Source organism: Astyanax mexicanus, chromosome 4 (assembly GCF_023375975.1).
Source record: "Astyanax mexicanus isolate ESR-SI-001 chromosome 4, AstMex3_surface, whole genome shotgun sequence".
Lineage (NCBI taxonomy): Eukaryota > Metazoa > Chordata > Actinopteri > Characiformes > Acestrorhamphidae > Astyanax > Astyanax mexicanus.
In genome coordinates, this window is record NC_064411.1 from 12,773,278 (window position 1) to 12,800,524 (window position 27,247).

The window sequence follows — 27,247 nt, forward strand, 5'->3', positions numbered from 1 at the left end:
CAGATCTCAAACTCTCTTCGATTAGACAGACTTATGAAGTAGTAGATGTCTTACAAAGTAATGAGACTGAAGACTGAAAGAGGAGCTCACAGACATGATCACGGCTGGGTGCTTCTCCTGATCCAGAATCTGATGAAGCGGTCGCTGTAGGCTCTGCGTGACGGTAAGTTCTCTAAAAAGTGTCATTTTAATAACTCGATCTTGAGCTGTGTAAACATTATGAATTATACATTTCTTGTTGTTCTAAAAACAATCAATATAGATTGACCTTCCGGGAATCAATTATCTGTAGTTAATTATTTCAAACAATTGATTATAGAATAATAAATCAATTCCATCAGCTTTACATTCTCCAATAGAAAAGAAGAAATAACCATTATCCCACATTTTTTTGGATTTTCTATATCTTCATATGTATTTAGTTTTGTTTACTGTAAACACAACACACCAAATCTCTGCTTTTTTTTTCCTTTTAAATATACTTAATTTCTTGGGCGCCGAGTGGTCCAGCAGTCTAAAGCGCTGCCGGCGAGAGCAGGAGGTCGCCGGTTCGAACCCCAGCTCATGCAGCTTTGCCATCAAGCTGCCGGCGTTAGAGGGAGCAAAATTGGCCCTGCTCCCTCTGGGTGGGTAGATGGCGCTCTTTCCCCACATCACTCCTATGGTGATGTCTGCAGCACAGGGCGTCTGTGAGCTGATGTACCGGAGCCGAGCCGCTGTGCTTTCCTCCAAGCGCGCTGGCTGCTCGGTAATGCTGCATCAGCAGCAGCTCGAAAAGAAGCGGTGGCTGACTTCACATGTATCGGAGGAAGCATGTGTTGGTCTTCACCCTCCTGGTGTGTTGAGGTATCACTAGTGATAGGGGGAGTCCTAATGAATGGGTTGGGTAATTGGCCGTGTAAATTGGGGAGAAAATGGGAAAAATTTGAAATAAAATTAGAAAAAAAAAAAAAGCTTAATTTCTCATTCCTGTTCTTTTTATACTGAATCCCCCAACATTGCATAGTGCAATATTAAGTCAGACAGAGGAGATAAAGAAATGTTTATTTCTTTTACTTTTTCTTAGTGTACTGTTCATTCGGCTTCTAACCTCCTTTTTTAGGTTGTCCGATTCCACTGGAAGAACCAGGATCAGCATGGAGATCTGAACCGGGCCTGGATCAGACCTGGACCTGGTCTAGATCAGACCGGCTGGAGAACAATCAGCTGTAACAGATCAATAATGCTGTAAACTGAAGAGAAATGCGCAGATATAGATTGATATGTATTGATCACAGTGTAGTTTATGCTGTTTAAAGCGCATTACTGCTTAATGTGGGCTTTGATCTGTTGGGGAGATAAAAACACGGAGCTGCTATAAAGGCGTGTTTATATGCAGTAGCGCTGTTTAACCAGCAGGGGGAGCAACGGAGCTCAAGATCACGTGGTGTGTTAGTGTTTTAAATTATACTTAAATAATCTGTGTATTCTGATTCAGTAACATTATAATACTATTATTCAGGAAATTCTGATCCTCTGCTTTTGTGTAGATCAGGTTAAAGGATTGGGCATGTCAGGGGTTTTCATGGCCTTTTCCTGTGCATGTGAATAGAGTTTAGATCGGCCCCAAAAAATCCAGCTCAACCAGAACCCGGGCCTGACCTGGCATGACTCATAAACTGTCATTATGAGTCTGATTAAAACCCCACATTTCTTTAGCACGTAGAGTTTAAAACCTGTTTAACTACAATTCTGAGCGGCAGGTGCCTGTATTTCCTCATATCATCAAAAAAGTTTTCATTATCTTGTCTGCTGGTTCACACCCCCACGAGTTGATTAGCGCACATATTTGAGCAAAGTGCAGAGTTTTTAATTTTATTCATGAGGAGCTGCGGCTGCAGACCAATGGAGGAGCTCACGTGTGCGCAGTGCACAGGCCAGCAATGAAACTAACTATAATTTCATTATAATGATTATATTACCATTCTAACCTGTGCAACATCATAAATATCACTCATTTGATTTGTTACTTTGCTGTACTGTGATTTTTACACAATAGCATTATATTCAAATAATTACTAGCATTGAAAAACATCACAAACCATTTTTTTACTCTACATGAACTCTACTAAAGACCAGTGCTATAGATACTCACTGCTGTATTCTATTTGTTTGGATTTATGCTGCTTTTCTTGGTTCTCGTGGTCAGAGATACAGTTGCTGCTTCACTTGAAGATGCTGCAGCTTCAGGGTCTTTTGCTGTTAAAGTAGAAGTAGCTTTTTAATCTATTAGATCTCTCTCCCTGTGGCTGAACTACACCAAACCATTCAACAAGTTCGACTTAAACATGTTTTGTTTTGCAAATAAATTAACTTTGTATCATTCTGTTAACGCAACATCTTAAATTATATTTTCTATACTATTTACATATCCTTAAAATAATTTTACTTTGCAGCACTGCTGCCCCACAGGTTGAACATTACTGATGTAATATATATAGTATGAAAAAGAGAAAGAGAGAGAGAGAGAGAGAGAGAGAGAGAGAAACTGTGAGACAAGGCTAATGTATTATACACACACACATGCATTATAAATGTAAATGTCAGATGTAAAATGAATTACTTCACACTGTCAAAGTCCAAAGAAGAAAGAAGTAAATATCACGTTTGATATTTTGTATAATGACACTAGAAATTGTACATATGATGATATATTTAATGGCCAAATTGCACTTTGGGCCTAATTCCCAGGTCATTTTCTCATCAGTTTTAAGTGAAAACACTGACTGTCAGAGTTAAGACATAATATATCAGACAGTCAGAATCCCGAAGCATAACAAATATTACTGTGGATTTTTTCCATAATGATTCTGTGAACACAGCACATGATGTAATATAAGAAAAGGTCAAATTGCACTTTGGGTCTAATTCCCAGGCAATAATCTCTTCGTTCTCCTCATTTTTCCTTTTTTTCTCCTAGATTATGATGTCATATAGTTGCACTTCTCAAATGTCCTTTTGGTTTTCCTCAATACTTTTTCTCATTAATGTGAGATGATATTAAGTAAAACGTATTTGATAAAACAATTTTAACTGATTGATAATTGATTTGTGATGTGAGACTACTGTGTGTTGACTAGAATAATGGCTTGTTGTCTGTTTCCTTTAGTGTTTCATCCTGATTGTCAGTAATTCATTTCACCTGCACTCCTGAACAGGTAAACCTACTGAACTACTAAAGCTGAGGTGGTATAATAAGTGCTGGTATATGAAATTCAATATATTCTGCTGGAGATCATGTTTTTGTGGAGCTGGTAGAAAACACCAACCTCTGCGGATTCCCAAGTTATTCACTTCATGTATATTTTCAAGTAGTTTTGTTCATGCTTTTATAAATGGAATCATGTTTAAAATAGTGTTGCTTAAAATACATTGTCATCTTACAACAAACTAAAACTGGACTTTATTGAGAATTTAAGTGACACACCAACACAAAGTAACACATAATTGTACAAGTGAAATGAAAATCATACATTGTTTTGAATATGTTCATCAAATAAAAATCTGAAAAGTGTGACGTGCAAAAGTATTTAGCCCCCCTATATCAATACTTTTTGGGGTTTGTCTCTACCAGCTTTGGATTTTTGCCCCATCCTTAGCTAAAGCTAAGCCAGGTTAGCATCTGTAAACAGCAAGCTTAATGGGATTATTTCTAGTTCTCATCATATCAACACCTGGTTTGGTCAATTGTTAAATTTGGTAAATCAGGTGAGCTGCTGATGGAACTGAACATATACACATGCTGGCTGAGGGCATACAGTAGAAATCTGGAACTACACTTTGTTCTTCAGCTTGGCTCACAGGATATAACATACTTAAGAATTCCTTGTTATTTTTTACTTTATGTATTATGTTTATTTGCATCTGTTCAAATCATATGTGGTGCTTTTTTTCAGGTAAAACACTCATATTTCTGAGATAAATGGATTAGTGCTTTTGTGCCCAAAACTTAAAACAAAAATGCTGTATATACTACTTCCATAATGTCCCAACAATTTCTGATTTGGGGTTCTAAAAGAGAGATGAGACTACATTTAAACTTTTAAGCTAGATCTAAATTTCAATCCTCATAACCTGATTTGTCTTGATTTGTAGTACTACTTAGCTTTTAAACTGAAAAGTGGAGCTCTCTTTTTTGAGCGCTGGATAAAGATGGTTTATTAGTTACACCTTTACAGTGTGAATCTCGTTCAGTTCTACAGTGTAATTTTTATTTAATTTCAAGTTTCAAGATGATACATATAAACCACAATAGAAGACAGCATAAAAATATACATCATACATTCCTACAGTTTTTAGGTATTTCTTATTCAAGAAATTCTAAGGATTTTAAAAGTGAAGTAAATCAAGTAAGAAGATTTTGGTATTGATGTCAAGTATTTACAACAGTGAATGTAGTATTTACTTAATAAAATAATAATATTAATATTATACTCTATATAAAGCCCAGTGTATGAAAAAAGAAACATTATATCACCAAGGTTCATATTCACAGAGATGTTAGTTTTCTTCTTAAAAAAAGAAGAAAAGTCTTGCCAGAATTTAGATACAATGAAACATTGAAAAGAAAGATGTGATACTGATTCACATTCTGATTGACCAAAGGAGCATTAAACACTGAAGGGGAATGCTCAATCTACCCACCTCTTACACATGTGATCTCACAGAAACTGTGTTTTGTAGCAACAACATCTGTCCCATCTCTTCCAAAACAGGGCAGATCATAACAGAAACAGAATCAACCCCTCAAAATTAGCTCCTTTTTTGAATACCAATCTTTGCTAAACTTTGCAAAAAACATCACCTGCTTCCACTGTATATAGTTGCAAATTCACAAATAATATACACATTTAGAGATTCGACCTGTTTGTGTATTTGAGATGTTTTTATAATGTATTTATTTATACAAAAAACTTATAAATAATACATATTTAATTTAATGTATGGTTTACACTACTAATTAAACATAAGTTTAAACATAATTTGGTAATAAAATGATTTAAGCAACCACAAAAAATCTAAGGAGCCACTTGGGAGCCGGAATTTCCATCGCTAATGGGGTAGTTCTGGTTCACCTAAACTGATCAGGGTCAGAGTTACCTCCCTCAGCAAATGCTATTGGCTGATGTTTCCAAGGTTTGTAACGGACCGCCATCTCCCGGAGCCGGAGAAAGAAGGACAGCAGGAGAGTTAGCTAGCTGGCTATGATAACATCCAAACAACCAGCTCTCCGGCCCTGTCTGCCCGGGTTAGCGCCTGCGGGAAAACAGCGCCGGAGAGCCCGGTCGTTGTTTGGATGTTAGCATAGCCAGCTAGCTAACTCTCCTGCTGTCCTTCTTTCTCCGCCTCCTCCGGCTTTCTCCGCCTCCTAGGCGGTCCGTCACAAACCCTAACAATATAAGCCAATAGCATTCGCAGGGGGAGGCGACCCTGACCCCTGAACAATAAATATATTATCTATAAGAAAATCTCATGAATATGTGGTTTAACAATAACATTTTGTTCATTCACCAGTTACTTATAATCATAGTTTAAACTCTTGTTAGCTGATGAGCACCTCCTACCTAAATCGCTGCACATACCTGTTATTGATTCCCGAAAGAATATTAAGAAGGTCTAAAATCAGTTGATTAATTTGATGCAAAATTTGAAGTATTTCTATCGCTCTTTGGTGTAAATGGGTGAGACACTGTATAAGATCTTCTATTTGGCCACCGACCGCCCGCAGTCTCTCCATTACTAAAATAACGGAAAACCGTTGAAATCATTTAAAAATAAACAACTTAACCCCTCTCCACAGCCTCCTGTAATAATAAATATTATAATAAAACATGTTAGCAAATTGTTATTTTACTAAGAAATTTTAATAATAATAATAAAAGTTGTTGTTGTTGTTCTTATTATTATTATTATTGTTATTATTATTATTATACAATGCAATAAAATACGAATGTGAAAAAAATATATATATTTATAAAATGATCAGCCTTTGACAGATAAGCACTTGTATAATGATTACTGATTTACAAACCTAATTTCTTACCTCATGAGCTGTTACTTTGGAACAATAAATATGTTATGTGTAAATCTCATGAATATGTGGTTTAAAAATAACATTTTGTTCATTCAACAGTTACAGTTAATGATATCCATAGTTTTAACTTGTAACCTGATGAGTTCCAGGGTCATTCCTGGAATTGGGTGCCATTGGACCCCAAACCTTTTTGACAATTAAATATTATTATACATTTTTCATGTTTTTTTGTGGTCAAACTCATTTTTGGCATACAATTTGTAGCATTAATTTAAACATTTTCATGAAGTTTCTGACCTAGGATATCCACCCTGCCACAGACATAGGCATAACATGGAAAGACATATGGTTTAAAATGATGTAAAAAAACCTTAATTGATTTAATTTTATTTAATTAAACATCCCAACACTCTTTAAAAACAGCAGCACCTGCTTGTGTACTAAACCCATCCCAGAGCCATATGATAGCAAACCCTTTAAGGACATATCTTTATGACCCTTTGTTGTTAATGTATCAAATAAAATTTGTCTTTGTGAAGAATGTTTTACACAGTGTAATAGTATATGTTCTGGTGTCTCCCTGTGTGTGCAGTACCGGCAAAGCCCTGTGTGTTTGTGAATAAGATGTAATGTAGAGTTCCGCGTGGGGGAGTGATGGGGTTAAATATAAATCCGCAAAAAACAGTTAAATGTTAATATAGGTCCATACTGTTCTGACCACTGACTGATCCAGAGAAGTATCTCTTCTGGACTGGTTTGACAAGCAGAGAGGTCCCTGACCAATGAGTTCAAAATTAATTAGGTTATTTGGAGCAAATGAGCAAAACCAGAGCAAAAATATAGAGTTTACATATGTTTAATATTTACTAATTCTATATATATATATATAAAATTATGAATCTTTGAAATGAGCTCTGGCTATAATTTCAGCATCAGCTCACAGTAGCAGTAGCTAGACCCTCTCCCTACAGGTCTGGTCAAAGCCTGCCTCCCTTCCTTGCTCCCTCTAATTTCCGCTATTATCCATTCTTCTCTCTCCACTGGAACTGTTCCTGCATCATTTAAAACTGCTGCAATAACCCCAATCTTAAAAAAATCTGGTGCTGACCCCACAAATTTTAATAACCTACGGCCAATCTCTAATCTACCCTTTATCTCAAAAATCCTTGAGCTCTGTCTTGCAACAACCTGTATGAACAGTTCTAATCTGGATTTCGCCCTCTCCACAGTACAGAAACCGCGCTCATAAAAATCACTAATGACCTCCTCATGGCAGCTGATTCCGGTTTACTTTCCATCCTCATCCTTCTTGACCTTAATGCAGCATTTGACACCATTGGTCACACCACACTCCTCAATAGACTAGTTTCCATTGGTATCACTCAGACTCCTCTAAATTGGTTTAAATCATACCTCACCACCCGCACTCAGTTCATTCAGCTCAAAACTTTTACTTCTCTGCCTTCTCCTGTCACTTCTCCTATTCATCATTTATCTCCTTCCCCTTGGTAATATCTTCCGCAAATACAACATCCATTTCCACTGTTATGCGGACGACACCCAGCTTTACCTTGCCACCAAACCCACCTCTAATCTTCCACCCTCCTACCTTACTGACTGTTTGGCTGAAATAAAATTATGGTTCAATTCAAATCTACTAAAACGTTCTCCTCCTAGGCACAAAATCAATTCTATCCAAAACCAACAGTCTGTCTCTTAACATTGACAACTGTTCCGTCTCCCCCTCCCCACAGGTAAAGAGTCTGGGTGTCATCCTGGACAGTACTCTCTCATTTCAGTCACACATCAACAACATTACCCAGTCTGCCTACTATCACCTCCGCAATATAAACCGTCTTCGCCCTTCTCTTACTGCTCATGCCACTGCCATTCTTGTACACAGCCTTGTTACCTCTCGATTAGACTATTGCAACTCTCTTCTCTTTGGTCTCACCAATAAAACTCTCCATAAGCTTCAACTGGCCCAGAATTCAGCTGCCCGTATCATCAGTAGAACCCCCTCCTTCCATCACATCACTCCTGTTCTCCAACAGCTCCACTGGCTCCCAGTAAAGTTCCGTATCAATTACAAAATCCTTCTGCTCACCTTTAAGGCCATTCACAATCTTTCTCCACCATATCTCTCTATATCTCTCATATTCCCTCCGATCTTCCTCCTCCATCCACCTTACCATCCCCACTGCTCGCCTCACCACCATGGGGAGCAGAGCCTTCAGCCGCTCTGTTCCCCAACTCTGGAACTCTTTACCACCTCATATCAGACAAATTAACTCACTCTCACAATTCAAATCCACACTCAAAACTCACCTGTTTAAACTAGCCTATTCCATCTGATTGTTTTCTCTTTTTTAACCTGTTTTTTAAATGTTGTGTATTTTGTATGTTTTATTTAATGCTTATTTTGCACTTGTAAGGTGTCCTTGAGTGACAGAAAGGCGCCTTAAATAAAATGTATTATTATTATTATTATTATTATTATTATTATTATTATTATTATTATTGTGGGCAACGATTGTACATATTATCACATGTATGTATCTCTTGCTACCTATATTTATTTTTACTAGAATACATTTCTTTATGTGCATTGTTCATTTTAAACGCTCTAAAAAACAATTTAATGCTCATCAATAAAAGTGGTTTAAAGAAGCACACAGAAATACATGGTTTGGATAGTGGACAGTGAAAATCAAAGGTGGGCAATATCGAGGATATCACCAGTGCTTACATAACACTGATCCAACTGTACATTTAATTACAGGGTATAAGAATCATTCATAAATAAATGTTTAGTTGGATGATTTGCAGAACAAACACTAATGTAGAGTATAGAGTATTATAGAGTATTTGAAAAGCAGTTTTTAAGAATCTGTTACTGCTAATTAATTTTGAATGTCTAAACAAGGGAATAAGTATTGTCAAGTCAAGTCAAATTTATTTCTAAAGCACATTTAAAAACCACAAGAGCTAACCAAAGTGCTGTACAATACAGACAGAAGTTTGAGCAAAACATGTATAAGACTCAAGGGCGTAGGAGCGGGCTTGATATTGGGGGGGACACATTTGCCAATATGAACCCAAGCCCACTCAATAGTTTCCTAGAACAACATTTGTGGAAATTACTTTTAATTAAAAGTAAATTATTATTATAAGGTGATTTTACAACCTAAACATGTTACTCCACATTACAGCTACTGTTGTTAGAAAAATTATGCAAGCAATGTCTGAGTTATCACCTAATATTTAAAATAACAGATTATTATTATTGTTATTATTATTATTATTATTATTATTATTATTATTATTATTATTATGTATTGGCATGTCAATTCTGTTGTATATTTACATTTTCTCCTGCACTTTTATTTTTTTCTACTGAGAGCTCTTCTTAAGATGGTGTCCTTTTATGTAAAAGAATGTAACTTTACGTTTCATAGAGACTTTTATAAACGTCAGGACATGTGGTCTTACTGTGAAATACAAATGAACAGAAGTCACGTTACAGCAGTGTTTCTCAACACTGTTCTTATATATTCTACTGCATATTAACACTGTTCTGCATATTCTAGAGCTTCCTCTGGTGGATATACATGATTAATTTAGGCTCCATAGGGGGCTAAAGGATTTTAACAGGTAAACTCAGTAAATGACTGTTTATTAGCTGATCAGCTGGAAAACACTAGTTAAGGGCAGTGATCGGGGTTAAGTAACTGCTTTAAACTACCAACTTAAAGTACTGTACGAAATTCTGGCGATCATCTACATCCAGCTTCTAGATAACTAGTTAGTTAAATCAATTTTCGTTCATTATAGCTCACAGTAAGTCCTGTAATCCTAAATGAATAAACAGTTTGAAAATTAAAGTGATTAGCTGATCAGGTACAGGGAAACATTACATATATATTTTATTTTTTTCCTTTAACCCTGACTCCCAATCTAGCTAATTCCAAAGATAAGCTTACACACTAACACAGCTGCAGTTTATTAATCACAGTGGGTTTAAACTGTGTGCTGATTCAGAGACGTGTATTTTTAACAAGTTATCAGAAACATATCATCACAGTTGAAGTGGTTAGCCTATCGTTACCTTTCTTTTAGAAAAATCTCCGTATATCCAGATCTGTTTTAAAATCAGCTGAAGCTGCTGCGTCCCGATCCCGCTGCTAAATCTCACAGCGAGGGGGCGGGGCTTCCCCAACAGCAAACTGCCTCTGCTCCGCGCGCCGCAAAACCAGCAAGCTGATTGGCTGTTTCTACTGAGAGGCGGGACTTAATACCTGAACCGGCTCCGTGATTGGTCCGGTCTGTCTCCTCATTAATAGTACAGCTGATCTGAGCGAACTGATATCATTTTTGGGGGGGACAAATCCACCTGTTTCTAATATTGGGTGGGACATGTCCCACCCATCCCCCCCGGTTCCTACGCCTATGCGCAGGGACATGAAGTCCGAGATATTAGACAAGCTTGCGCAGGCCATTTTTGACATCAAAGCATATCCTGATGCAGGGGAGATTGCGTCAGTTGCATCGGCTCTTGTATATAAACATCCATGCCTTACTGAACCTGGCACAGGTTCTGGTTGGGATGGCTGGGTGATGAGCATTAAATTCAAACTTGGCAACTACCGAGCGAAATTGCGGGATGCCGGATGCTCAGAAGTAAATGTCAACCGCAAAAGAGAAAGTGGTGAGGCGGAAGGGCTCAAGGCCTGCATGAAGAAGTCTAAAAGAGCAGAGGTCAACTTTTTACCTGATCACCCAGTAGGCCAGACAGATGAATCTCTTGAGAAAGAGTGGCCATGATTGAAGAAACTCTGAAAAAGAGGATGGATGCATTAACTAGCTGGCTAAATTTGGTGCATGACTAGCTAACCTAGGTTAACTAACTAGCTTAGCTAACTGCCTGGGTAAACTATGGAAGCCCATTCCTGCCACCTAAAAAAAAAATAATAATAATAATTTTACTATTAAGTTAACTGCTATCTCAATATTTTGAGATACTGAGTCATTATTTTGGTATACTATCTCAATATTTCGAGATACTATCTCATTATTTTGAGATAGTATGTCATTATTTTTAGATACTATTTCAATATTCTGAGATATTGAGAAATATTGGTGCTTTTAGAAGAATCATACAATATCAAAATAAGCCTCCGGAGAGATTAGATTCATTTAATAACACACTGGACTTCTATTTTAGTGTGTTAAAGAGAGTGGCTGTGGCTCCGACTATTCTGTATGGTATGTATGTGTATAATTGAGCAGAACAGCGATGTGGAACTCAATTAGTCAACTCCTTACTGTTACAGCAGAAAACAGTTCACAAAATGATGACGTAGTATCTCAAAATAATGACTTAGTATGTCAAAAGAATGAGAGCAGTTTACTTAATAATAATTTAAAAAATGTGCTGGATTATTTTTACTTTTTTAGGTGTCGGGAACATGCTTCCATAGTTTACTCAATAGTTTAATAAAATAAAAAAATGCATAGATAACCCAGTTAGTTAGCTATCTGTGAGAGTAGAGTGGCGTGCTGGAGATAGAGAGTTAAGGCACTATATTTTTAAGATTTCTCATGTTTAATTTCTTCTCAAATTTGTTTTCAGAACCAAGAAACTGCAACAAGTTTTTTTCAAGTTCTTGCCACCATCTACAGGGATGAGAGAGAATATTCAAGGAAGATCTATGATGTTGGCAACACTGAGCATCTTATTGAAACAGCATCGGCAGAACAACTTGGATATGTTGTTGTGAGAATTCTGAAATTCAACCCACAGTTTCAGGAATTTATTGACGTAGATAAGAATGTAGACATCAGGAACTTAGATAGATTCCAGCTGTTCTTATCATGCAAAGAGACTGAATCATCTCAACCTATGGCCACTTCAGTGTCCCAAGCTCAGGTATTTACATTTATATTGTATTACTGCATTTGTTTTTTTGTTTTTTTAGAAAGTACATTTAGTAGATGCTGATTTTCTTTGTGCAGCATACTCAAGTTTCACAAAAGCATGAAAAACCGAGGTCCATTTTGGAAAAGAAAGCACCAGAGACACTTGATGAACTCAAAACCAAAGGCACTGTGACAGAAAAAGCAAGAATAAAGCTTGTTAAATTATGTGTATCTGACCTGGTGGAAAAGCATGGATTGTGAGTAAAACAAACCACCTTTTTAACATATTCAAGAAAAGTAAAAAAAAAAAAAAAAATACAGCAAATTATAGTGGCTTGTATAACACTGTTAAAGTACAGCAGAGTAAATGCTTTATATTTAAGTTTTGAGTTGGTTTTGTTGTTCTTCTATTAATTACTTATCCAACAAGTACTGAAAAAGTGGCTCTAGCAAAGAACATCATCGCTGTCTTCCCTGAGAGTCCAGGTGGATGGAAACGGGGAAGGATTTGTAAGTACATGCTTTGGTTCTCAGTTGTAGATTGTACAAAATCATATTGATTGTTTTTAAAATTGGGCATGATTCTTGCTCATGCATGTTATGTTATTTATGTTGTGGTTAGCTTATGTAAGGATAAGCATCTGCTCAAATTTAAATAATAATAAAACTGCTCTTCAGATATTTTTTTTCATGTCAATTAGTGTATTTGTGTACATAAATTAAATCTGAAAACTAGAGATTGAAACAAAAAAAAATTAAATCCTTAAGACTAACAAACGCAACAGTGTCTCTAGCATCTTTTGTAAATGCCATTTTTTTTCTTAATTTTGTACTGCAGTTAAATGCCAAAAGTAAAAAGTGAAGTGGCATCTAATTATTTGTATTTTTATGTGATTTGTTTGGTACATTTCTCTTAGCTTTAGTACAACATTTGAAAATATATAGTTTTTTCCAGAGATGTATGTTATTCTTATTTATTAACAACATTATCTTACCAGTAGCTGCTCTTACTGTTTTTTTCTGTTATGCTTTTTACTTTTTTTTATGCCAGGAGCACTTTTACGATCCAGATTCTCATTCTGGATTTTTGGAAATGAGACTGCGCAACATTCGTCGAAAGCTAGAAGATGGTCAGCGGCGTTATAGGTCAAAACAAACGACGCTGTGAAGATGGTCCTAATCCGGACAAGGAGGAGGAAGATGGTAGTGGGACAAGTGAGTGGATCAACTTGATGAAAAGGCTCAGGCCTTCTACAGACAACATTTCATCGATCAAAGCAGCAATGCAGAAAACCTTCACCTGGCGCAGATCATGGATAGCCAAACATTCCCCCTCCCTGTCTGAAATCTTTGAGGAATACCCACACTTCTTGGATATGCCAACTCTGGTAGGTAAATTACATTTTGCTTCTTCATTAGGGCTCACTGTCAGTTTTATGCCATGTGTAATGTAAATAACTTGATAATATTGTTAAGGGTTATTATATAACACTGTTTAGCTGAAAAACATGTGCACTCATGGAGGTGATATGAATTTCTCAGTCAGTTAATTTATGATAAAAGTGAAAAAAGGTCTGTGGCCTGTTTGGAACTCAGTTTGGCAATTTGTGTGTTATAGCTGGTATTATGTACCTAAATTAAAATGTCTCATTTTTTTGTTTCTTAAAAGCTTGATACAGAGTTTGGTAAAACGTTTGAGGGAAAAGGAGATTTGTTCTTAAGAAGATGGGAGGCTACCATCATTCCCAAGTTGAAGGCAATTGCCATCATGGAGACAGGTGATCTTGCATCTCTTAAGGACATGGAAAACCAGAATGAAGGTATATATTTTCAAATATAACTCTCATTAGATTTCACATATAATGCTACAGCCTCTGTGTAATCTTATTTTATTTGTGTCTGTGTCTCATTTTCAGATGAGAAGTGTTACACTATGCTTGTAGTCCTTACACATCTTCTGCCACCAGTTGCAATGAGTCGCTGTTGAGTGAAGTTTGCATTAACATTCCTTGTTGATTTTGTTCCAGTAAGTCCATCTATCGATTTGTCTGTCTATCTAGAATAATTTTATTATAAGATACATTTTGCCTTTTTTAGTAAACAAATAAATCATAAAGGACATTGAAGGTGGCTGATTTAGTTTAATCAAGTGTGAAAGTATGTAATTGTGTACATGCTTATTAACTGGAGTAACATAAAATTTAGAAACTGTTAAATCGGTCGTTTGTATTTGTAGTAAGTGTTTGCAGTAACAACTGATTAATCTCAAATTTTGGTTTCTTTTGTTTGGTTACATTTTAGGCTGGAAGCAGCATTGCTTCTCTTTGTGATGTCTGTCCTTCACAGACCCACCAGCCCCAGCTAATCTGTGTTGGAAATCTGAGGGCTGCCGCAAAGCAACATGTCATTGTTGGAAAGAGTGACCGAATTACTATTTCCCTTGAAGAAGGACTGACATCTGCTGTGGACAAGCTATTTAAGCTCTACTGGGTGTGTAACCTGGCCTATCCATGTCAGCTAAGCTCCGTGTTCTGCTTCTTTGAACACATCTATGACCTGCCTCTCTCAACTAGCCGGAAAGCTAAGGTACTGAAGCTCATTTCGAAGCTTAAAGCATCACAATTCACAGCATAATGTACACTTGTCCAGAATGTCGACAGTCACAATTCACAGAAGTAAAGAAGCTAATTTGGCATCTTCGTGAAATACATGCATTGTCAAAGGGACTGAACTTCATTCTTTTTTGCAGCCAGGATGGTTGTCCAAGGACTTACCACAACATCAAATCATTTACTAAGCATCTTTACAGAGATCACCAGTTAACATGTACCACCGTGCACTATTTGTTACTTCACATACTGTACTTGGCCTAACATATAGAACAGGTAGTGTGCTGCCACTTAAAACCAAACACTGTGGAGAATGTTTGTTTGGTGAGATAGTTCACATCATACCACGGGCTGATGCTGAGTCCTTTTTGATGTTTATCTGCATTCTTTCAATTGAGTACTTTGATGAGCATTTTTATGCATATGTCAAGCGAACCAATGACTATGAAATGATCAGCTTAGATGATGCTTCAGATGTTAGGCCTCTTGATGTACTAGCCATTTACAACACAGACAAGCTGTACTTGAATCCAAGATCCAAATTGTTTAGCCTCACGTTTTGTAGTTCTGTTTTTATAAAAAGGGAATTTTATTTCTGTACTGATGTTCAATGTTAAATTCATCAGGTTTTCTAAAAATACGTGAGAACAATGAACAATTGTGACTAATTTTATATGAGCTATGTTTTATACACCCCTTTACTGTTTGGACTTTTGTTTTTAGGTGTTCATTATCACAAAAGACAATGAATTAGTCACAAGCATGCATGTTTTTACATTTAAAATATCTAAAAAACATTGAGTTAATTTATTACTTATTCCAAACGAAACTGATTTTGAACTGTAACAAAAATGACTGTTTTTACATTTAAAATGTTACAAACACGTGAATGTTAATTCATTGCTAATTCCAAAAGAAAATTGAACCATATATAGGCATGATAATAAAAATGGAATTGAATTAATTCGTTTCATGCATTTTTTTTTATATATTTGATACATTATCTTGATTATGCATAATCAACACAAGTTGTGTAAAAAATTACACATTTGTGAGTTCATTAGCCTGACACATTTAGTGTGTAAAATTGGATTACACACTGGATGTGTCAGAATCAACACAACATGTGTCGTCTCTGAGCACACTCGCACAATGTGTTAAAATTCGACACAGTCTGAGTCATTTTTGACACATTTCTTTTTAGAGTGTACGTAAAAGACTTCCTAAAATCAAACTTGGGTAAAGGGAGGAACTAGAAGAGTTTGTGATACAGGGAGGAAAAAAAGAGGGAAAAAAAGAAGCGAGCCAGAGCTCAGGGTAAAAACTGGCATAGATTTATTTTCATGCAAACTAAGATCCAACACTGAGTGACTGTAGACAGGTGTTTCAATTTCATTGTCCAACCCCGGTATGTCCCAAATGTATATAAACTGGGTATAGGATATATATGATATCTCAATAAATTTTATAAAACATATTTTCTTTTTTTTTGTTTTCAGCTCAGAAAGTCCTTTTGTAACGTTTGTAAAAATACTTTTTATTAATTTAAGCAATGTCTTTTTGTCCACAGATCTTTCAGACACATCCCATGTAAAAATGTCCCCAGAACTCGTCAAGCTAGTCATACGGTTAGCTAATTAGAATAGGCAGCAGTGACTTCATTTAACTCACAATAGAAAAAAGGGCAATTCTGTTTATATTCTTTTTCCTAAAGTTCATATTAATACTTGTAAAGGGTTAATCATTTAGTGGGTGTTAACATATGAACAGCTCAGGCATGAGGGATTGTGGTAGCTGCCTACCGTTTCATACACAGCCAGTCTATCTCTGCTCTCTCCTACTGGTATGCAGATTAGTGTCAAACGGTCAGGTTGTTACCATCATTTAATGGTCCATATTATGTCAATTTACATTTGAGATTTGTAGGTATAAACATACACATATTCACACACATATTTTTTCACAGTTTATTTTTTCACCTGCATATCCGATTAGCCTAAATTTTACCCTGTATATTTAATTCCCAGCGCCAGAGAGCTTTATTTTCGTGATAAATATTTCTTAAAAATGCATTGACACTAATGTGGTGACGTGTTCGTGTGTGTTGTGTTGGTACATGTAGATCAGTTGCAGCAGTGCTGCTGGGGTTTTTAAACACAGGGTTCAAACACCTTTTACAAGGTAAAATTCAAGCACTTTTCAAGCACTTTCAAGGCCCATTTTCAAGTTTTTTTCAGCACCTTTGAGCAAAGTGGTAAATTAATGATAACGGTGATATCTCAAAACTGCGATTCAGCGTGTCGTGGAAATCGACAAATGACAGTCAACGAGCCGGGATGCCAAAAAGGAGAAGGTTTTTATTTTGAAGTTGCAAAAGGAAAAGCAAAGCAATGAATGAAGATGAAAGTAGTCAGGAAAGTCGGAAAAAGCCCCTTTTCTGTGTCGACTGGGCATTTTTATACAGTCCCCCTTGCATACATGAGGCAATGTCAACTCGTGATCTGTTTGGAACAGGTCCCTACCAAATATAAAAAGAGGAACAGAAACTGCACGTATACCAGAAGATAAGCTTTTTAGGAGAGAATAATTCATGAATCAGAAAGCTCTATTTTACTATGACAAAACAGTTTCCAGGCAAACTTGATTTTCATTCCTTGAGGAGAGAATAATTCATAAATCAGAAAACACCATTTGCTATGACCCGCTAGTCTCCAGGCAGACCCCTGCTTTTATAATCTTTGCCCTTAAGTCTGAATGAATGGCCTTATCAGAGAATATAAGTTCACATAACACTCAATGATAAAATACAAGAATATAGTGTAATACAAGAATTCATAATCAACTCTGTTACAGGGAGTAATAATACTGATTGAATGAATAATCAGTGTAATTGATTATGAATACATGAAGTAAATGTTGATTTTCCCTCACAAGCGATAATCAATATATTGCAAAACTATTCTCCACACTTCACAGCGACTGAGCTACTGAGAAAAAAACACTTCTATATAAGTAAATAGCAGGAGTTATGGATTTATTGGTGTCAGTTTCACACAAGTTAAATACCAATGTTCTCAAAATACTGAGTATCTCAACATAATGTGTATCCAATAAATTTCGTTCCACTTCACGATTGAAAGATTATTGATCTACTGTTCGAATTATGATGTATCTGGCATGATACGTCATAAAGAAGAAAAGGAGATCCAGTCCAAAATTGTAGTTCCGTCAGATTTTATTCAAAGAATCTTCTGAGCAAAACAGTTTTTTTGGATACATCAAAAATTGAGTAAAAAGATTATTGAAAAATTGAATTGAAATAAAAAGGTGAAAATAAGAGGAAAACCCCAAAGGTGAGAAAAGTTGGGGTTTCCAGAGTTCTCGGCTGTGTGAACAGGACCTGTGGCTCTGTACTCCCTCTCGGGAGAAGCTCTCCCGCCCAACTCTACTCTTCTTCCTAGACAGAGTCTAATAAAAACAGGCATTCGCCTGGCCTCAGTCTAATAGTGTGTGAGGAGGCTCCTCACACCCCCCGGATCCTGATACTGATAAGCAGTTATTCATCCTATACGTCAGCCGAGAACTCGGTAACCCCAACCTTATCAGACTATAGATTACATGTACAGAAACTCATGGTTCCGCTGGAAAAAATCAATCATGCTAAGTTGCAAGAAAAACGGCCTTGCTTTGAGCACAAGGACACAATATACATACATTCTAAGTCACAATGTGAATCATCATGAATCGTGCTAAATGCTTGAATAACATACTGATTAAGTGAAATGCTGATTTAGTTACACACAGATTAACCCTTTAATCAATGAACAATGAACATAGTAAGGCAAAACTCCTCCGTATTCTTACACACTTGTTAATTCTTCACAAAAAACAAACAAAAAAATCATATATTTATGTTTGAAGCCCAAAATGTGGCAAAAGTTTGAAAAGTTCAAGGGGGGGGCCAAATACTTTTGCAAGGCACTGTATATAGTGGTTGCTTGAATGTATGTTTGGCTGTGTACAAAAGCTTTTGGCTAAATGCTTAAGTTGAAAGAATAGATAAGATTGCAGATCTTGCAATATAAAAGCCTTTTATTGAATCACATAGATATGAATATGAGTAAATACATAAGGTGATGTAAAACAACGATAATAGCTGGTACTGGATAAAACAATCAATAAAGTAAATGGATTAGATATTTTCAGTACCTTTAGAGATATAAAAAAAACCCTTTAGCAAAACGATACCAAATAAGGAAAAGATAACAGAGTATATAACTTTAGCAACACAGCACAACCAAATATCCCTGTAGATTAACTTGCAGATTTTTAATCAGACTGACTGAACCATAGACCAATGAGAAAACCAGTAGAGCAGGGGTGTCAAACTCATTTTGGCCGAGGGCCACATTGGCATATTGGCTGTCCACTGAGGGCCAGATGTAACTTATAAATGTAATAAAATGTAACCAAATGTAATATAAAATGAATGTAATTACTCCTTAATGTTAAATAACTCTCAATATACTATTTATTCAATCAAATATTACAGTTGCATGGAAAAAATGTTTGCTTGTTGCTCTATTAACATAAATCCTTTCAATTTGTCATGTTATGAAATCCAAAAACTCCATCAATCAAGAACCAAACTAGTCAAGTGAATAGGAATGACATAAAATACAAGTTATATATTAAAAATTGTGAGCTGTTAAGAACATGTGACAGATTTAGCATTTCCTCAGATTTAGCAGTTCCTCATACAACCACTAGTCGGAGCTGCAGCAGCAGCAGCACAAGCCCGCAGTCTTTACTGAGTCAGAGCTACAGCCCAGCCACGGGCTACAGGGCTCAGCTGAGGCAGTCTGGAGCGTTTTTACAGTTTTTACAATTCTTCTGTGTAGAAAATAAAGATTTTAACCCCACTAACCGAGTAATACAGCTCTCTACAGTTCATCTTTCAGCCCAAGCAGCTAATAGCAGCAGTTTAGCGCAGCCGTCACGGAGTCACTGCTGGGATTACATTATAAACAGGTCAGTTAGCGCGCTGCTAACCTCAGGATGTTTATAACTACGGAGTTTAGTGAACACACCACGGCTGCAAGGTTAGACTGTTGAAGGCTACTGAAGACTATTAAAGGCTATTAGAGGTTATTGAAAGGGTTATTGGGGGCAGAAATCAGTACAGGCTGGTTAGATAAGTGATTCACGTCCTCGTCCTTTGCTGAGGTGAAACTGTGACTAGCGCTGTCACAGTGATGTTTATTAACGTCATTAAAACAGATTTTGTCAGCTATTGTCTTATAAATATTTACACAGAACTTATATCTCTCCTAACAAGCGTTTATTTTGGTCAGTAACACTCTTCGTAACACAAAAGGCATACCGGTCTTTCGCCTTGAAGCACAGCCGTCCGTCTGCATCAACTTTTCTTTTTCTGGACATTATGGGATAAACGTTTGTATGTCTCAATTCCACCCGCGAAGTTACGCCTTCCCTCCGGCAGGGTTTCCACATCAATGACTACACTGCCGTGTAGTGGCAGTAAGCCGTAACTTCGCGGGTAATACAATCGACAAGCATTGTGGGAAATGTAGTTTTTGGTCAAAGAACGCTTCTGACCTATTTATTATAGACACTAAGATCTTACACGCTCTCGCTTGGATGTGGCCACATTTGGCCCGCGGGCCTTGTGTTTGACACGTGCAGTAGAGGGAATCAAGGATCCTGCAGTCTTACTGCTGCATAGCCTGCTGAGTGTTGCTTTCAGTATGGAAACTACAGCTAGACCGTTTTTTTTTTTTTTGTTTTTTTTTTTAAACTCTGAAAAGGATTTTGTTGGCCTTTTGTTGCAAGCTAAGAATATTCTCTACTCCTAAGAATACTCTACTCCTTTAAACTACGACATCTAAATTTTAAAAGACTAAGTAATGCTAATCTAACATCTGGAGCAAACACTGGCAGTGCCCTCGCTCCAACTACAAACTACAAACGTGGAGTGGAGGAAAAAATAAAGAAAGTTTTTATATGTAAACAATTGAGAATGTGTTAAGGCTGTAAATGACATAAGTTGACCAAATGATCATTTCCTACTTATGGCAAAGCATATTCAATTTTTAAACCTAAAAATGTCCCAGAATGATAAAATCCTCACTTTTGTTTATTATTAGTTCTAAAGCTAATGCTGAGATTTAATATACGATTTTACTCTGAGCTAGCATCATCGCTTTACTATTTATTCAGCATATCACTGAAAAAATTGTAAAAATGTATGTTCCTAGTTTATGCTGTTAGTGGTACCATTTATGATTCTGTGTGTAAAAACTTCTTAAAACACAACACTAAGTGTTGAAGAGCTCTGCAGGCATTAACTAATGTAGGTATACAAACAAACATAAAAACACAGCATGAAATTCAGTAAACATCATCTCTGGATAAGATTCATTTTTCTGAACCTGTAAAAAGCCATTTTTAAATTTAGTTCTTGTAACAGAGTGAAGATTTTGTGCATGATGAGGTGTTTTTGGCTGTCTGAAAGATTTAAGGTTTGCATTTTTTATGGCAGAGGAACAGATTTGGGATACTTTTCTATCTTTTGTGAATGCACTGATGTAATATAAGTTCACTCTGTAAAGTAAAACTCTTCCCACAGTCTGAACAGTGATACGGTTTCTCTCCTGTGTGAATGCGCTGGTGCAGTTTGAGATTACTCTGTTTAGTAAAACTCTTCCCACAGTCTGAGCAGTGATACGGTTTCTCTCCTGTGTGAATGCGCTGGTGCAGTTTGAGATCACTCTGTTGAGTAAAACTCTTCCCACAGTCGAAACAGTAATATGGTTTCTCTCCTGTGTGAATGCGCTGGTGCAGTTTGAGATGAGTCTGTGTAGTAAAACACTTATCACAGTCTGAGCAGTAATACGGTTTCTCTCCTGTGTGAATGCGCTGGTGATTTTTGAGATGACTCTGTTCAGTAAAACTCTTCCCACAGTCGAAACAGTAATACGGTTTCTCTCCTGTGTGAATGCGCTGGTGTTTTTTGAGACTACTCTGTTCAGTAAAACTCTTCCCACAGTCTGAGCAGTGATACGGTTTCTCTCCTGTGTGAATGCGCTGGTGTTTTTTGAGATCACCCTGTTGATTAAAACTCTTCCCACAGTCTGAGCAGTGATACGGTTTCTCTCCTGTGTGAATGCGCTGGTGATTTTTGAGAGTACTCTGTTGAGTAAAACTCTTCCCACAGTCTGAGCAGTGATACGGTTTCTCTCCTGTGTGAATGCGCTGGTGCAGTTTGAGATTACTCTGTTGATTAAAACTCTTCCCACAGTCTGAGCAGTGATACGGTTTCTCTCCTGTGTGAATGCGCTGGTGATTTTTGAGAGTACTCTGTTGAGTAAAACTCTTCCCACAGTCTGAGCAGTGATGTGGTTTCTCTCCTGTGTGAATGCGCTGGTGTTTTTTGAGATCACTCTGTTTAGTAAAACTCTTGACAGAGTGCTGATGTTTCTCCATGTCGGGACTTGGCTCCATCTGTCTGTGAAATGTAGCAAACAATTTCTGCGTTTTCAGGAGATTCTTCTGGATGGCTTGTGCTTCACCTCTTTCAGCAGTTTAACACTGTTCTTTATTAAATATCCTGGTTGTTTATTCTGGAAAAACAAAGAAAAAAAATTTGTGTATTAAAATAAAAGCAGGTCAATTAACCAAAAAGAATTACCTACATTAGTTACACTATATGGAGAAAAATACTGGGACACCTTCATACTACAATAAAGGCTTCAGTACTTTTATCCCATTATAAATTCACAGACATTTTAATATGTAGTTGTATCTTGACTGTCAGCAGGCTGCAGCTGCAAAATGTATGTAGCAGAAACACTGCTGCTGTCCTGAGCACTGAATACAGTGTTATACTACTACTTTAGTAGTATCACACTTTACACTATAATCCATACTACTAAAACTTGAAGCTCGGCTGCGCTCCGGTCCACACCTAGAACCTCCCGCTATGAAGCCGAGCGGAGCGCAGTGCGGCCGAACCGAGTTCCTCGATTAGGCTCGGCCCTGATGCAGAATTTTAGATTTTAGATGCAGAATGAGCACACCTGATGCTTCCACAAGTGATTAAACAGGAGAGATAGTTGAGGGAGGCAGGTCTAATTCAGTGGTTCGGCTTTCAAAGGTATGATAAACTTCAGCTTGCTCCCAATTGTGCCGGAAAGTGGAGTTAACTAGCAACGGTAATGCATCTAATCTGTTCCACCACCTCAAGCAGTTTCACTACACACAATATCTTCCTTATTCTGGCTGAAGCACTTATGTAGTTTATGTTGTATCTAAGTTATTTCTAGTTGATATAGGTTTGTTTATTTGACGGTGATATCGTGTTCCTTTTATATAAATGAAGGCTTTCTGCATTCTTTATCCTGGATGAGGCACTTTTGTTTTGACCTGTTAAATATGTTTACAAAAGGATAAGAAGCTCTGCCTCTGTTGTAATGTAAAGTTATTTATATTGGTAAAATGTAAATAGGTTATTGGTTTGTGTTTGACAGAGATGTCATGTTTTTATATTGCTACATGCAAATAAAGGTGAGCATTAATTCATTCTGACCATTTTTTAATTTCTAAAGCCCAATAAAATTCCAAACAGGCCCAACATGGGTTTTCTGTGGGCAGCCTGTTCATTGGCTGGCCCACTCAAATCCTATAAAAGGCCGCTGTGGGCTAGCCTAAACTGGCCCAGTGCATTAATGCCCCTGTAGGCCCAGTGTGGGAATTATTTGGACAGCCAACACTTTGATGCGCCCACACAAATCCCAGTCAGGCCCACTGTGGGTCAGCCCACATTCAGCCTGCACCATTTCACACCCTGAAGGGCCAGTGTGGGATATATGTGGGCAAAGCACAGTTTAGCATGCCCACACAATTCCCATGCAGAGCCAGTGTGGGTCAGCCCAAATTCAGCCTGCACCATTTCATACCCGGTATGGGTTATATGTCGGCAACCTGCACTTTGGCATGTGCACACAAATCTCATGCAGGGCCACTGTGGGTCAGCCCTAATTCAGCCTGCACCATTTACACACTGTAGGCATTGTGGGTTATATGTGGGCAGCACGCACACATATGTGAGCATGCCCACACAAATCCTATGCTAGGTTACTCTGGGTCAGCCCAAATTTACCATACAATATTTTACAATCTGAAAGTTTGTGTCATAACAAGTTCATATGAAGGGTATCTGAATATTTTTTATTGTTTTTGTCTGTGAGAGCTAGGTAGATTAGCTAGCTTAGTGGATAGGAGCAACACTGTGTGAAATGTAGTATCAGCTCTGAAAGATTTTCTAAACCAAAAGTGGAGAAAAATCAAGGTACCACAGCAAAGTTGTGCAGAGACCTTTGGAGGGACACACACACACACACCTCATATTTTTCAAGACATATAATGTATAGCTATACATTTTTATTTATAAAAATATTTTTATTTAATATTTTGGATAGCTACGAATTTGCTCCATGGTGCTGATTCATAATCTCACCTTTATTATTGGTAGTGCTGATAATAAATAAATAAAAATATTAAATTATAAATGTTTTTGTGCTTGACTATACACTTTGTGTAAGCCAGCAAGGTTATAAAAGTTAAATTTTTTTTTTTTTGCATGTGATATTTAATTGTGAGGATCATGTGACCGACGAATCCACCCCCCTCCCCCTCCCCCCTCCCTGCACGTGCCTTTACCACAGAGCAACGATCAAGCTTAAAGGCAAAGTCAGTGAGTGACTTTGGTCTGTCAAAGTGACTGAAAGGTAAGTTATAATTTCTGTTCTACTATACGCTTTTCTATTTTTTGCTAAGATACGCTAATGTGGTGCTAATGCAGTTACCACTCTCAGGTTATTTTAGCATTATAAGGGTAGCTATGTTGAAGTTAGCATTGTGCTAAAAAAGTTAGCATTGTCCTAAGTTAGAATGAGAAGTTACCTCACATTTAAATAACACGAGGGGCTCCCAAGTTGGCAGCTTATCTCGGCTCTTGGAGAAAGACTGCTGTTAAGTAAGTTAACTTTATATCCAAGTATGTCAACAATAACCAGCTAAGGGAACAATGGCTTGCTAAGGGAAATATTAAGGGAAATGGAAAATGGAAAGATATCCACTTAAGCTAAGGGAAAGCTAGCCAGTTAAGCTAAGGGAAAGATAGCCAGTTAAGCTAAGGGAAAGATATCCACTTAAGCTAAGGGAAAGATAGTCAGTTAAGCTAAGGGAAAGATAGCCAGTTAAGCTAAGGGAAAGATAGCCAGTTATGCAAAGAGAAAGATATCCAGTTAAGCTAAGGGAAAGATAGCCACTTAAGCTAAGGGAAAGATAGTCAGTTAAGCTAAGGGAAAGATAGCCAGTTAAGCTAAGGGAAAGATAGCCAGTTAAGCTAAGGGAAAGATAGCCAGTTAAGCTAAGGGAAAGATAGCCAATTAAGCTAAGGGAAAGCTAGCCAGTTAAGTTAAGGGGAAGCTAGCCAGTTAAGCTAAGGGAAAGATAGCCAGTTAAGCTAAGGGAAAGATAGCCAGTTAAGCTAAGGGAAAGATAGCCAGTTAAGCTAAGGGAAAGATAGCCAGTTAAGCTAAGGGAAAGCTAGCCAGTTAAGCTAAGGGAAAGCTAGCCAGTTAAGCTAAGGGAAAGCTAGCCAGTTAAGCTAATGGAAAGCTAGCCAGTTAAGCTAATGGAAAGCTAGCCAGTTAAGCTAAGGGAAAGATAGCCAGTTAAGCTAAGGGAAAGATATTCAGTTAAGCTAAGGGAAAGATAGCCAGTTAAGCTAAGGGAAAGATAGCCAGCTAAGCTAAGGGAAAGCTAACCAGTTAAGCTAAGGGAAAGATATTCAGTTAAGCTAATGCAAAGATAGCCAGTTAAGCTAAGGGAAAGATATCATTTTAAAAAGTTTTGGTATTTTTGTGAACCTGATATCCTGATATCGGCCACCTCACATGTTTATAGAATGTAACTACCAGTCACACACAGTGACTGTAAAGGCTATTTATGTTTCACCATGAATAGCCTGAAGAAATTCAAATTCAAATAACTATCACTATATAAGAATCACTGTAATCAAATACAGTCTGCAAATTTCTCTAAAATTAAGCATTGTACATGAAAAGACACTAACAGATGTAGTATTTACCTGACTGCATTCTCATATCTCTATATTATCATTTTAAGAGGCCGTGAGAAGATCAATCATGCCACCACCAAAGGATGCAGAGATCGAGCAGGTTGCAAAGGTTTGGCTTTGGAATGCACGGGACCGTTCAGGTGGACGGTTTAATTTACAGGTAGCACAGTTCGCAAAAATATATATTGGAACTGAACAAGAAAAATAAATATTAGGCCAATGACTTCTAACAGGACCACTGCAGCTCATAGCTTCAAAATCACTGTCATAGGAACTAGTTAGTCTAAACTTAGGTGGACCATCCCTACAACAGCTTGTGGACACAACTCCACACACATTAAAATTCTAACATCAGCCAAATGTTTTTAGACTCAAGTTAACAGATGGAAAATAAGTTTACAAAGGATATAGAGGAAATGCACTGACTGCATCATACTCATCAGAGTTTTGGAGGAACTGAACTCTCTACTTAATAACTAAAATAAAAAGGGGGTGTTTTATGCTCCTTGTGTGTTCGCCCTCAAATTACAGCACTAATCAGACTAAATATTCTGAACAATGCTTTAAGGATTTCTGAGTATGTGTAAAGTTGAGGATTGTTTGTCTACAGATTGGCATTAAGAATTTTGGCACATAACAAACTATTTTAAAATAAATAAAACTAAGATTAATCTGAAGTGCACAAATAAGTTTTAGAAGTGCTTCAAAGGAAGAACTGGGTGATCCCTGATGGATATAAACTGATAGAGAGTTACAAATCTTTGGTGCATAAATACAGAATGCAACGCTAAATGTTCTCAACAAATGAGCTGGAATTGTCGATCTGTCAGGAGTCCTGAGATATACTTAGCTGCTAAGCCATTAAGAGATTTTTACACTTTTTACACTAAATGAATATTAAAATCCAATCTAAATAATCTTCTCTCTTTTTTTTGTGTGTGAGTTAGAACTGTAGCTGCAGCATTTTGACCAAGATGTAATTTGTAAATTGTAGAGAATAATAATTGTAATCCAGAGAATAATGCATTACAATAGTCTAATCAAAACAAAGGTGTAGATCAGCTTCTCAGCATCTAGTGTAAGAAAATGTCTAATTAATGTATAAAAATATATACATTATTATGGTTGAAGATTAAATTAGACAATGTGAAAGTTTAAAAGAAAATAAGAAGGCATTTGATAAATAAATGTTGAGACTATGTATTCTATAGTCTAGAGCAAAAACAGTGACAATGTTGAAAAACATTGACTTGATTTTAACACTTATAACTTTATGTTGTAATTCTGAAAAAAAAAAAGAGAAAGTTAATGTAGTAAAAATTTGTTTATGAATCTTCTCAGATCCATGGTGGGCATAACGAGGCAGGGAGAGTCCGGCGTGGGGACTGGTGTGCAATAGGCCCCAGCATGTCCACAGCTGAGATGAAGAAACACTTGTTCTCATACTCTGTATGCGGACACTTGTCATTACTCCCGGGG

At 37.0% G+C, this 27,247-nt stretch overlaps 2 protein-coding genes and 1 long non-coding RNA gene across 11 annotated transcripts in view; 1 reads left to right on the forward strand and 2 right to left on the reverse strand.

The window, feature by feature from the left end:
* The window catches only part of LOC111196715 (zinc finger protein 484-like), a 353,380-nt gene that overhangs the window by 45,570 nt on the left and 280,563 nt on the right, over nt 1-27,247 (reverse strand). Inside the window, exon 3 of one of the 8 annotated variants that reach the window (XR_007438636.1) lies at nt 17,819-20,220. The exons of the other annotated variants lie outside the window; for them this stretch is intronic. The gene's annotated coding sequence lies outside the window, so the exon portion shown is untranslated. Of the gene's footprint in view, nt 1-17,818; nt 20,221-27,247 lie in introns of those variants that run through there. 8 annotated transcript variants of the gene reach the window in all.
* LOC125801379 (zinc finger protein 271-like) overlaps nt 17,819-27,247 on the reverse strand; it is a 44,175-nt gene continuing 34,746 nt past the window's right edge. For both annotated transcript variants that reach the window (XM_049478008.1, XM_049478007.1), the window contains exon 2: nt 17,819-22,244. In XM_049478008.1, the coding sequence (XP_049333965.1) occupies nt 21,187-22,125 (939 nt within the window). In that variant the 5' untranslated portion in view covers nt 22,126-22,244 and the 3' untranslated portion in view covers nt 17,819-21,186. The remainder of the gene's footprint in view (nt 22,245-27,247) is intronic.
* On the forward strand, nt 24,294-26,273 carry LOC125801584 (uncharacterized). Its single transcript, XR_007438776.1, has 2 exons — nt 24,294-24,410; nt 25,816-26,273. It is a non-coding gene; the product is annotated as an uncharacterized LOC125801584 (long non-coding RNA).